Source organism: Gymnoscopelus microlampas (assembly GCF_963454915.1).
Source record: "Gymnoscopelus microlampas genome assembly, chromosome: 5".
Classification (NCBI taxonomy): Eukaryota; Metazoa; Chordata; class Actinopteri; order Myctophiformes; family Myctophidae; genus Gymnoscopelus; species Gymnoscopelus microlampas.
This window is the reverse complement of record NC_139942.1, coordinates 37,933,369-37,945,404: the sequence shown is the minus strand read 5'-3', so window position 1 is coordinate 37,945,404 and position 12,036 is coordinate 37,933,369. Positions and strand designations below refer to the sequence as shown.

General features: G+C 40.5%; 2 protein-coding genes across 3 annotated transcripts; one reads left to right on the top strand and one right to left on the bottom strand.

Annotated features, from left to right (window-relative positions):
* Window positions 1-171: 171 nt before the first annotated feature.
* On the top strand, window positions 172-9,169 carry LOC311045267 (nuclear autoantigenic sperm protein-like). The gene is made up of 14 exons (XM_084057075.1): window positions 172-278; window positions 477-583; window positions 1,104-1,184; window positions 1,519-1,628; window positions 1,925-2,824; window positions 3,501-3,589; window positions 3,672-3,748; window positions 4,017-4,090; window positions 4,703-4,891; window positions 5,557-5,705; window positions 6,583-6,645; window positions 7,201-7,293; window positions 7,485-7,633; window positions 8,878-9,169. The coding sequence occupies exons 2-14, from the start codon at window positions 483-485 to the stop codon at window positions 8,882-8,884; spliced, it is 2,082 nt and encodes a 693-aa protein (XP_083913201.1). The 5' UTR covers window positions 172-278; window positions 477-482; the 3' UTR covers window positions 8,885-9,169.
* Window positions 9,170-9,672: 503 nt separating this feature from the next.
* On the bottom strand, window positions 9,673-11,541 carry LOC311045694 (transmembrane protein 69-like). Of its 2 annotated transcripts, XM_084057654.1 has the most exons (3): window positions 11,453-11,541; window positions 11,150-11,195; window positions 9,673-10,990 (listed from the first exon to the last, which is right to left on the bottom strand). In XM_084057654.1, exons 2-3 carry the CDS (start codon window positions 11,186-11,188, stop codon window positions 10,259-10,261), a joined length of 771 nt encoding a protein of 256 aa, XP_083913780.1. In that variant the 5' UTR covers window positions 11,189-11,195; window positions 11,453-11,541; the 3' UTR covers window positions 9,673-10,258. The 2 variants fall into 2 exon arrangements, with proteins under 2 accessions (XP_083913780.1, XP_083913779.1); XM_084057653.1 differs by lacking the exon at window positions 11,453-11,541 and having other exon boundaries at window positions 11,150-11,406.
* Between the last annotated feature and the right edge of the window lie 495 nt (window positions 11,542-12,036).

Below are 12,036 nucleotides of genomic sequence, written 5' to 3'. Positions count from 1 at the left end.
TATTTCTGTTTTTGTTATCCACACACAGTACTTTTATCCTGTTTCATTGGTCTTTAGAATAGTGGCCCTGTTATGTTATGTTATGTTATGTACTGTACCTTTAAGGTCATCTCCCGCGCTGGTTCATTTACCCGGAAACAGATCGGAGGAGATGACATATTTCGCGCCAAGTTGAAACAAACGAACAATAGTCTCTCTGGTCTGTCTGAAGCGGTGGAGCAGAGACATCAGAGGAACAGCACTTCAACGCTTTATCATTGCTTATCTGCACACTGAAGGTAAGAAAACACTAGTTCGATCAGTAGCTTGTTCTCTTAGTAACAAAATAACACATAGTCCAACCTCGAAACTCGAATGTGTTGCGACGACTTTTACATTCTGAAAACGCCAGGTCGGCGTGTGGCGTGGGAAAGAGAGAATCGGTCACAACAAGCACGTCCTTTCGTGTTCATATGATGACTTGTGTTCCCATTCAGCTCGACATGGAAGAGGCAAACAAGCTGATCGGTGCTGGCAAGAAGCACCTGGTCATGGGCAAAGTGGTGGAGGCTGTTAATGTCCTGCAAGAAGCCTGCAGCCTACTGTGAGTTTAAACGTGTCCTCATATGACCTACATTCAGCACGTCCTCGTATGACCCACCGTGGGAAAGGGCTTGAATATGACCCACATTTAAAATGGGAGATGCAGCTCTCCTCAGTTATGCTACAATACTCTCCCAAATGATGAAACTCCTCGCCTAAATATATTAGTGAGACACTTTTAACCTATCCATTTTGAGTGAATTGTATTTAATTTCCTAGTTTTGACTGATTGTGTACTTTTAGTTTTCTTGTTTTAATGCAAATGACTTGTTTTTTAACTATTTATTTTTTCCGTTGAAACGTTTTTTGTTTTTGTTTTTTTTTACTGTTAAACCCTTTCAGTATCATGTTGAAAGGTGCCATACAAAAAAGGTTATTGCATATTTCCTATTCCACACTGCTGCTCACTTAGTTGCCATCTACAAAATCTGAAACTGGTGGCAAGTAAAGATCTTATTGCATGATTTAAAGTACTTTTAAAATGAACCTTTTGTAAATTGTTATGTTTATTCCTCTTTAAGCGCTAAAACATATGGAGATACTGCGGATGAGTGTGGAGAGGCTTTCTTCTTGTGTGGAAAAAGTCTGCTGGACCTGGCAAGGTGGGCATATTTATAAAGAAATTAATGTTTTTACAAGTAATTATCAAGTTTACAAAATTAGTGCTTTCAACAACGAACCCGAAATGGACAGTGATGTACACTTCTCCAGCGCGGTTGTGTAGAAGAGTGACTGGCACATATTAAAATGTAGTGAGTTTTCAAAATGGCTGCTTTGTGGCTGGTAGAGTAGATCAATATAAGCGCTACCAGTCAAAATCTGCACACACTCGTGTGGGTGTTTTGTTTTTATTGCTTGTTATTACTATTCTCAGTTTAAGAAAATAACTGTTTACAGTGGGTATTGTTGATTGCTGTGGTCATGGTCTTCTCATAGAATGGAGAACACGGTCCTGGGCAACGCTCTGCTGGGAGTTCCTGAGGAGGAAGAGGATGGGGAAGATAAACCCAAAGACTCAAACATTGAGAGTACAGAAAACATTGATGGTGAGGAGTGTTTTACAGGTCTTGACATGGTCATTTACTCATGTTTGAATACAAATGAAGCTCCCCACATACAGTATCTGTGTTAGAACTTGCGGGCTCTTGCGTCCCTAAAGCAGAGGCTGGCCAATCTACAAGCTCGCGTGTTGAGACAAACGGTTTACAGCAAACTTTGAGCAAAGTATAAATCAGGCTTTATTTCTGTGTGCTATTGCATAGTCCCAGTGTCTTTATGTGAAAGTGTAAAAAAACTAATATTATTGTTACTACAGTGTCTAAAATAACACAAATCTCCGCAGAGAAAACCAGAGATGAGCTGAGGGTTCAGGTCTACGACGCCATGGCAGAGAAGGAGAATAAAACCGCAGATGCAGAAAAGGACGGAGAGAACGAGGACCTGGAGAACGGTGGCGATTCAGCTAAAAGGGCTGGCGATGCGGCTAAGAGCTCAGATAAGAAAGACGGAGATGAGAAAGACCAGACAAGCGGTGCTGCCGATGACACCAAGAAAGAAGGGGAAGGTGTAGAAATGATGGAGGAAGCTGTAGAAAAGAAAGTGGAGGAAGCTGTAGAAAAGAAAGTGGAGGAAGCTGTAGAAAAGAAAGTGGAGGAAGCTGTAGAAAAGAAAGTGGAGGAAGCTGTAGAAAAGAAAGTGGAAGAAGCTGTAGAAAAGAAAGTGAAGGAAGCTGTAGAAAAGAAAGTGGAGGAAGCTGCAGAAAAGAAGGTTGAAGCTGCAGAAAAGAAAGTTGATGAAGCTGCAGAAAAGAAAGTTGATGAAGCTGCAGAAAAGAAAAAGGAGAAAGGTGGAGAAAAAAGAGGAGAGGAAGTAAAGGAAGGTGGAGAAAAGAAAGGGGAGATGGAAAAGAAGGTTGAAGCTGCAGAAAAGAAAAAGGAGGAAGGTGGAGGAAAGAGAGGGGAGGAAGTAAAGGAAGGTGGAGAAAAGAAAGGGGAGGAAGAAAAGAAAGCGAAGGAAGGTGGAGAAAAGAAAGTGAAGCTAGGCGAAGAGAAGAAAGGGGAGGAAGTTGAAGAAAAAATGGAGGAAGGTGAAGAAAATGGTGCTGTAGAAAAGAAAGGGGAGAAAGGTGGCCTTGAAAAGGAGAAGGTAGCTGAAGAGAAGAAAGGGGCTGAAAAAAAAGACTGCGAAGAGGATGCCGCTAAAGTTCCGAAGGAGTCAACAGACAATCAAGGGGAAATTAAAGGTTATAATTTTTTCCTCAATTCTAATCTAGCCAAACATTGAAACTGATGGGGAATTATATTATGGCTTAGTTCTGAGAGATGTACAAATAAGTCCTGTGAAATCTGCCAGAATAATTGGCTGGAATTCTTTTTTTTAACCAGTTCCTGTTAATACCCTCCAAGTTGAAAATTTATAGCAACTGCTGATATTATGTACTTTTCACCAAAGTGATGTCGTCAAGCATCGTAAAGGACGACTTCACACATTTTGAACCATCTTCGTATAATTGGCCCTCACTAATGCTCATGATGTGGTACCATTTTTGTCTACTCGGTCTGTGTCTCAGAGGAGAGCTGTGGACAGTTCAGAAACCCGCCTACCAGTGACATCATCAAAGCTAATAGTCTTTCTTGTCCTGGAAAGTTGGCATGCTTTAATGGAAGCCATTGTTCTCTCGTTAATAAAAAACAATGATCACTGATAGGTGGGTTTCTCAACTGTCCACAGCCCTCGGGACGCAGAGGTAGAAATTAATGGCACCATATTGTAATGAGTATTAGAGGGGTCAAATGTATAAAGATGGGTTAAAAATGGCTGAAGTCGTAAACTTTAGAAAACGCTTGAACATCAGGTTGCTTATCATCTTTTTTTACTTTTGCATATACTTACATTTTCCCTCTGGGAAATTTGGGCAGATGAGGAAGAAGAGGAGGGAGATGATGATGTAGAGATGGAAGGTGATGCAGAAGGACAAGGGGATGAAGGAGATGCTACAGCTGATAAGGTACTCATCCAATAAACTCTATTATCCTGCAAAATTACATTGCTTTGAGTTGCACTCCATTCATCTTTCACCTGTTCTTCAGGACAGTGACGATGAGGAAGTTGGCAACCTGCAGCTGGCGTGGGAGATGCTGGAGGTGGCTAAAGTCATCTATAAAAGGTGTGGTAATGGTCTTGCGCTGGTAGTGATTAGCCGTAAGGAATGTGTTTTTACAATTGAGGCGTCTAACAGACGTGTGAGATCGGAGCAAGCATGAACCCTAGTCGACAAACGACAGAGTAAATTATTGCAGATGATGTAGAATGCAAAGGGTACAATGTATTATGTTTGATTACTTGGTATCCTAATTTCTTTGAAGCAGCTGTCTAAACGACATGCTTTTCAATGACATTTGTTTTATACTGTGGGTTTGTTCCTGCATTTCTAGGAAGGAAAGCAAGGATGATCAACTCATGGCAGCACAATCTTACCTGAAGTTGGGTGAAGTGTCCTCAGAATCAGGTATAATGTCAGTCTTTTCTGACAGCAAAAAACGAGTTGACCACTTTCAACCTGGTACCCCCTATTGTGGCCATTTCATTATACTTGGTTCATATTTAAAAAAAATAGCAGATCTACAACTTCACTTTGACATGTCGAAGCTTGTAGATTATTGTATAACTAAATAGATGGGGTTTAACGTCCCATTTTCAACCATATCTTCATATAATTGGTCGTCCTCACAAATGCTCATAAGGTCTACTCACTCTGTGCCTCATTGACGGGCTGTGGACAGTTTAGAAACCTGCCCACCGATGACATCATCAATGGAGATTCCAAGATGATTACAACGATAGCCTTTCTCTTCCTGGAAAGTTTGCCTGCTGAAATGGAAACAATTGTTCTTGCATTAATATAATTATGTCACTGGTAGGCAGGTTTCTGAACTGTCCATAGGCCTCCTCTGTATCCTTAATTCAATTGAACAGATCTTGTAGCAACATAATCAAACTCTAATACTTAACATTTTACTTGCATCTTAACCGTTTTTATTTTTTATAAACGGGTATACTATTGTACAACACAGGATTGTCTTGTCTGATGTAAAAATTAAATGCATTTCTAACTTCTTAGGGAACTACACTCAGGCCTTGGAGGACTATCAGGAGTGCCTGAAAATCCAGTTGAAGCACCTGGACGCTGACAGCCGTCTTCTGGCCGAGACGCACTACCAAGTGGGATTGACACATGACTGCCTCTTCCAGTACAGCCAGGCCATCGAGCAGTTCAACAGCTCCATCTCTGTCATTAACAGCAGGCTGGGTAAGCAATAATGATAATACAATATCTTTGTGTAGGATAACGTGTTCCTACATTTGCTATGGAATTTGGAATTTGATGTCTGTACACTTATTGTGTTTAAACAAAAACAATTAAACTTATCAAACCATTGGAGATGGGGCAGTTATGCTGTGAATATTTTGTAATGTGGTTATAATTGTAAATTGCTCTTGGACAAAGGTTAATGAGTAGGTTATTATGATTAAAGTAATTGGTATTCATAATGTGGGAGAGATCCAGCATGGAGTTGGATATAAGTGACAGGTTTGACAGCTTGTAACCTAGTAGCAGGAAGAAGACTGACATTTAGATTCTAGCACCAGGAAGGAAACAAGACATTTCTTGATCTAGTAGCAGGAAGGTGGCTGATATTTTTGCTCTAGTTAAGTACGGTAGCAGGAAGGAGTTTGCATTTGTACTAATTTAAAGTAGTTACTGTTGACTGTCTGAAAACCAGAACATTAATTGCTACATGTCACCAGTGATGAGTTGTAAATGTATGTAGATGCCATCCCTTTTTCCTCTAACTTTTTGGGACACCAGTGTACAACTAAGTAGAAGGCTTTAACTTTCCCAGTCTGTTGAGCCACGTTACAGTTGTCTCTAATGTGGACAGCTTAAACAGCCACCTCTTTTTCTGTCCCAAGCCAAACTGAAGGAGATACTGGACAAAGCAGAGGGGCCTGATGCCTTGCCAGAGGAGAGGAAGGAGATGGAGGAGTTGCAGGCGCTGCTGCCAGAGATCCAGGAGAAAGTGGAGGACGCCACACAGACCGCCGCACAGGCTGAGAAAGAGGTGCAACGATGTATACAAAATACGATAATTGATAAATAATCTATACCTACTATGGGCATGTCATTATAGGAATCTATACCTACTATGGGCATGTCATTATAGGAAAATCGTCAAAGAAATACAGCAGTTCAAATGGTCTACAAGCTCAAGAGCTTGTAGATTGGCCATTTTCTATATCTAGAAATGTATCGATGGATATATTCTATATCATGGCTGATGGATATATTCTGTATCGATAGAATAATCAATAGTTGCAGCCCTACTGGTGAGGTTCAGCCATGTTACTCAAATTCACTAGAGTATGGCCCAAGACAGAAATGGCAAGCCTCGCCATCTACGGTTGGTTTACGTCCCGTATCTGCGTGAAGTGGGCAGACGCCTTTTTAGGAGACCGGAAGTAGGTTTGAGTCTATTCATTCCAATGGAAGAGTAAACGTGAACACAGCTTCTGAACCATTCTTTAGCCCCATGGTCACTGAACTAAATATTGGACCCAATAGTCACAAGCTTCCCAACATTTTCATACTTTTTTTTTTTTTTTTTTTAAGAGACAAAGCCTCTAGTGGCTCCAATCGGAATGGTGTATCTTCATAAATGAACCACCTTTGGTATGGCACAGTAGCAATGAAAAGCTTTGTTTATGAGCACTGCCCTCACATTAATGGAGGGCAGGGTTGTTGACTTGAAAGTCAGTATGGCCAGCTATATTGTGTGGTAGAATGGTGCTTAAAATACTGTATAAATAGTTATGGGAATTGTTTTAAAATAAAAGTAATGAAAGGTGATGGAATTTCATTACTGGAGTTCTGTGAAATTGAATGGAGGTCAGAGGTAAAAATCTTGTTTTTAATGATAAAAAAAAATCCTGCTTTTTCAGAACGACGGCTCCTCTGTTTCTGCTACCATCGCACGAAATGGCATGGACCCTCCTGCTTCCACAGTAAGCCGCACTGTTTTAAGAATACTCAAGAGAGAAGGAGAGTAGTTATTCTGCAGGGATAAAAAAGATTGAAGATGTTTGTAGACTGGTCTTTGTTTATGTACAATATTCCCAGACTGTAAATTGAACTTATTGCTTTCTGTCTTGGGCTCCACTGTGGTTCACTAATTAACAGCAACCGGTGCTGCTGTTTGATGCCTTTTTTATTTAAATATTACGGAGCCAATAAAGACTTGGAACTTGCTAAACTCCCTAACTAATTGTATTGCTGTGCAGTTATTTGCCATTTTTTTAAAAAGCACAGATTGATTGAAGTCTACCTGAAAATGTAGAAAATATTTCTATTATGAACATGACTGAAAGTTTTCTGGTAAGTTTTGACACGTTTTAATTTGAGAATGTTAACAAACAGCCCATTAATGTGCAAGTGGACTGTAAAGTAGGATTTATAGCTGAAACTGAATAGACTTTGACATGTATTGATGCCAGTCTGGTCCTTTTTTTTTGTTATCCATGTTTCTCAACTAACAATTTCAACAATGTGTATCCCTCCAGATTTCTCCCAAGTCACCCGCTAAAGTCACTGTTGCTAAAGAAGAGGCTTCAAAGACTCCTGTGTCTGACATCTCCCACCTTGTCAGAAAGAAGGTGAGGGAAATGAGAATTAAGTCAAATCAAACATCATGAAAAACTACTTGAAACTATACTCAACAAAAGTTTTGAATACTAAGGCTTGGACAGTCAATAGATTGTTATCTCTTTCTGGGATGAAAACGAGTACATGGCTTCTAAAATATTTCGCCATGCAAATCTCAGTTTGAATGAACACATTATTTCAGAGGAAGCCGGAGGAGGAGAGTCCAGTGAAGGAGGGAGTGGCCAAAAAGGTGAAGGCGGATGAGAAGGTTGACGCCAATGGAGAACAGGAGAAGCCTCACACTAACGGAGATGCTGCAGCCTCTAGTGCCAACAAGATGGAGGTGGAGAGGTATATATCCTTTTTTTCTTCTATTTTTCTTCTGCTGCTTTTTAAAGTTTACTAAAAGTAGATCCCTAAACATGGCTGCCAGAGGGTTCCCAGATTTCACTGCTGTAGAAATTGGATCGATGTTAATGGCATTTGTCGACCACTGTAGTACTGTGTAGTTAGTATGTTCTGTTATGATGTACTGTACACCAGTGGTTCTCAAACTTTTTCATGTCAAGGACCCCCAAAATGATATGTATTTGGCTGCGGACCCCCATCTAAAAATATGTTTTTCCAGGGACCCCCAGAAGCAAAGATTTGAGTTACAAATCTTCGCTTAAAAAAATATATATTCAAAGATTTTCACAAATTTTCAAGATTTTTCAAAAATAGCAGATCTACAAGCTCATAGTGCGGCACTCGGTGCCGCGCTATGAGCTTGTAGATCTGCTATTTTTGAATAGCCAAAGTATAAAAGGTCATAATTATTCTGATTCTATATTTACACATTTTTCTGGGTACCCACTGGAACACCCTCAAGTACCCCTGGGGGTCCCCGGACCCCACTTTGAGAACCAATGCTGTACACGAGTGCAGATGCAGCAACTGTCCTGAAACTATCAGTTGACACCGTGTATATAAATCATGTGAAACGGTTTAAACCTTTTTACGCCATGGCTCTGCAGGAGGCTGGCAATCTATATAGAAGTCGGTCCAGAGCTAAACTTGCAAACCGCCGGCCACAGAAGTACCTCCGCCAATTGTCTCACATGTTTTCTATAATTAAATGTTATCGAAGTCACTTGGGCTGAAAACTGGAGTCATACATCATAGATATGTCATAGATCAGTGGTTCTCAACCTTTTCAGACCGTGACCCCCCACCCAATCATATTTGAACTGGGAACCCCTCACCCTGACGAGGAGTTGAGGCATTACGTTTAGTTTGACTCTGTTCCACAGTTAAATATTGTGAAAATAGCCTTTCTTATATAATTTGGCCAATATTTTTAAGGTATTAAAAAGGTTTTAAGTCCTTAAATTGTCACTTAACTGTCATCTGGGGACTCCCCCCTAATAATGTGACACAGGTTGAGAACCACTGACTGATGTCACAATTGTCACATGCTGGCCACATGACGTTCGAGATCCACACTGGAGCCAAGCCGTTCCAATGTGGATGAATTTTCATTGTTGATTGGATGGTCATTAATTAAGTTGCTATTCTACTCCTTGCCGCATTACTGACAGTGTTTTCTCTTGCAGCCAATGAAGCAGGGTTCCCTTCTGGTTCTTTGTCTCCACCCGAGGACAGACTCCATGCAACACCCGAGGACGGACTCAATGCAACAAACTCAATGCAACATGTCAAGCTCTGAATGTCTCGAGCAGTTGTAAGCTCTTAAAATGTTGAGCGGTTGTAAGCTCTTAAATGTGCAGTTGTAAGCTCTTAAATATGCAGTTGTAAGCTCTGGAATGTTCTTGTGCAGTTGTAAATATGCGTTAATTGTATGTTTCATTTTGTAAAAGGTCAATAAAGATTACTGTTTGGGATAAAGTTTGATTCGTTTTTGGTTGCTGTTCTGATGAGCAGGTCATCATGGCGAACTGATTAGCTCTAAAAGTGATGAGAAAATTAGTTTCGCATTACATTTCTAAAGCGGTTAATCCTAGATTAAATTGGCATACTCTTTAGACATTATTATTTGACATTTGTGAATGAGTTTGTCAAACCTTTTTTGTACTTGGACAATCATCCTTTTCTAGGCAACACAGAAGGGGGGGGGGGGGCTTTTTTCTTATTTCCACACAACAGCTCAAAGGTGTATTAAAGACAGTTCAATGTGGAAAATTAGTGGTATTCCCCTTTAGTGAATGTCAGTGTCTAGAGTTCAGTAACCCCCAATAAACTATTTAAATTTTACATTCAATCTCAAAAGAAAACATTTGTTATTGAAAGGTGACGACATATGTAAGATATACAGACCTTTACCTTGGGATAAAATACTATTTATTCATAGTATTTCCATCACTGCAGTCACCAGTTCATCATGGAGGGACTGATAAAAGATGTTTAGGAACATTTAACATAAACAAAGCCTTGCATTGAGCTTTGTCTAGACAGCAAATGATACATTATCAACCATTTGTATTTTGTAACATGAGTCACTTTTGAAAAGTTTACAAAATTAAATAAGTTTAGTCCATGTGTACAGTAGTCTTTTCTTTTCATTAGCTTTGTACACCTTTCTACCCGATTTAGTCATTACTGTATGCCAATTAATTCCTCCCTGGGGCCAATTGTGTTCTTATAGACCCTCGACAAAACCAGATGCACCGCGGTTGATTTGAACCCACAACCTCTGTGATGGTGGGCAGGAACTTTACCACTGCGCCACCCAAACACAGCTGAGTATTTTCAACTGCTCTGATATACCTTTTCCATCCATCTGTAAATTAGGGCTTGGGCAATATTTGTATATGCAAATATGATTGAATGGTCTCAATAATCTACTTTCCAGCATTCACTGTGCAGTTCATGAGTACAACATTATTACTGTTAAGTGTGCTATTGGGAGACAGATCTAAATTATCCAAATAAAATCTTGATAGTTTAGCATTTTAACAACAGCTAGGGTTAAAGTGACTAATTCTGAAGCTCCTTAATCTTCTTCTCAGTGCAGAGCTTCTTCAGTGTCAGAGTAGCCACCAGTGAGAATGTGGCAACCAGCGTGAGGACAATCCGCATGGCTTTGAACCAGGCTGGGTAGCCCGGTAACAGGGTCAAGTCATAATGCAGAGATAGTCCCAGTCCCATGAGAACCACCAGGGCTCCCTCTGTGACATCCTCCCTGCAGAGCAACGCCAGCCAGGCCAGAAGAGACGGCACCACACTGTTTCCCAGATTCTTCCAGTCGGGCTGGGCAGGGCTACCCTCAGGGAGGGCAAACCCCCAGCGAGCCCCTCCTAGGAAGGAGACGATGGAGGCTCCATAGGCCACCTGTGCGAAAGCCACCTCGGGGTAGAAAGCCTGTGTGGCAGCCATCAGTGACGGGGCTGCGAGGAAGGGGAGGAGGCCACCAAACCCCAGGTATAAAGCTGGTTTGGGAGCTTCAGCAAGGACCCTCATGTTGAAACTCTCCTTGGCAGGTGCCCTGTCCCCTCCCTTGGGGGCACTCTGTTGGTTTGCATGGCAGAGACGTGAAGTTAGGCAGCTCAGAGGCTTCACACTCAACCTGTTGGTGCATGCTAGTCTGGAGAGCTGTGATGTAGAAGCAATTTTAATGGCCATGGTGGAAGTGACATAATATTCCTGAGCCTTCATTAATAAGCAGTTTGGAGGTCTGACTACAGGCTGAATGCATCTCCATGCCTGACCCTGGAAACATAAATCAAAACGAAATGTCAGGAGAGACCAAGGAGAAGTTACACGCTGAAAACTGAAGACTTTTTATTACAATATATCAGCACAATGCGTTCAATTAAATTTTAAATAATGCTTTATGAAGGGAATAAATGAGGCTCTATATCTGCTTACCCGGGGAGTAAAGTGGCGTCTCAATGCGAATGAAATCATTTTCAATCTGGAAAGAAACAAACGATTCAGTTAATAACGGCTGAAACTGAAGCCAAACTACCAGCAACTTAGCTAACATTAACGACTGCTGACCACCACTGCTGAATGATAAGTCTAAGGATTCTATCTCTTGGTTAACATTGGCTGTTAATGTTTTAACGTTGAATTAACGTGTAAAGAAGTCAACTGGCTCAGCTACACGTGTTAAGTAGAAGTAGTTGTTGTTGTGGTGGCAGTAGTCGAAGGTCGTTTGCCGTGTCTTACCATTCATTCCGTTCTGTGATCGATTGATTTGTTTAGTTCCCCTTTCACCAAATCCGTTCCGGTATCGATTGGTTTTCCTGACAGAGTTGGGGGAGGTAGCGAGTTGCATTCAGGATCAAAACACAAAAATAATTGAATATGGCCTGCAAATATAAACGGTAGTAAATAATACAAATACATGCGTATAGTTTACAATTTTATTATAAGGTCAACGCAATACACAGAAGACAATATCTTACAATAAATAGCTTAAATACAAAAATATCCTAAAATATATACACATAATCAATATTTTGCGAGGCGTTAAGCTTGTAGATCTGCTATTTTCAAATCAAATTTGAACACTTGTGTCATTATGCGAATGTCCTATTCATTCGCATAATGAGTACTTTTACTTTTGATACTTCAAGTACATTTGTATGCTAATATTTGTACTTTTACTGAAGTACATTTTTTATTCCGGACTTTTACTTAGTATGTCTACATTGCAGTATTGATACTTTTACGTAAGTAAAAAAATGTGAGTACCTTTTCCACCACTGATTAATGGAACTATTGACGGAAGTTGTTGTTTATTTAACAAC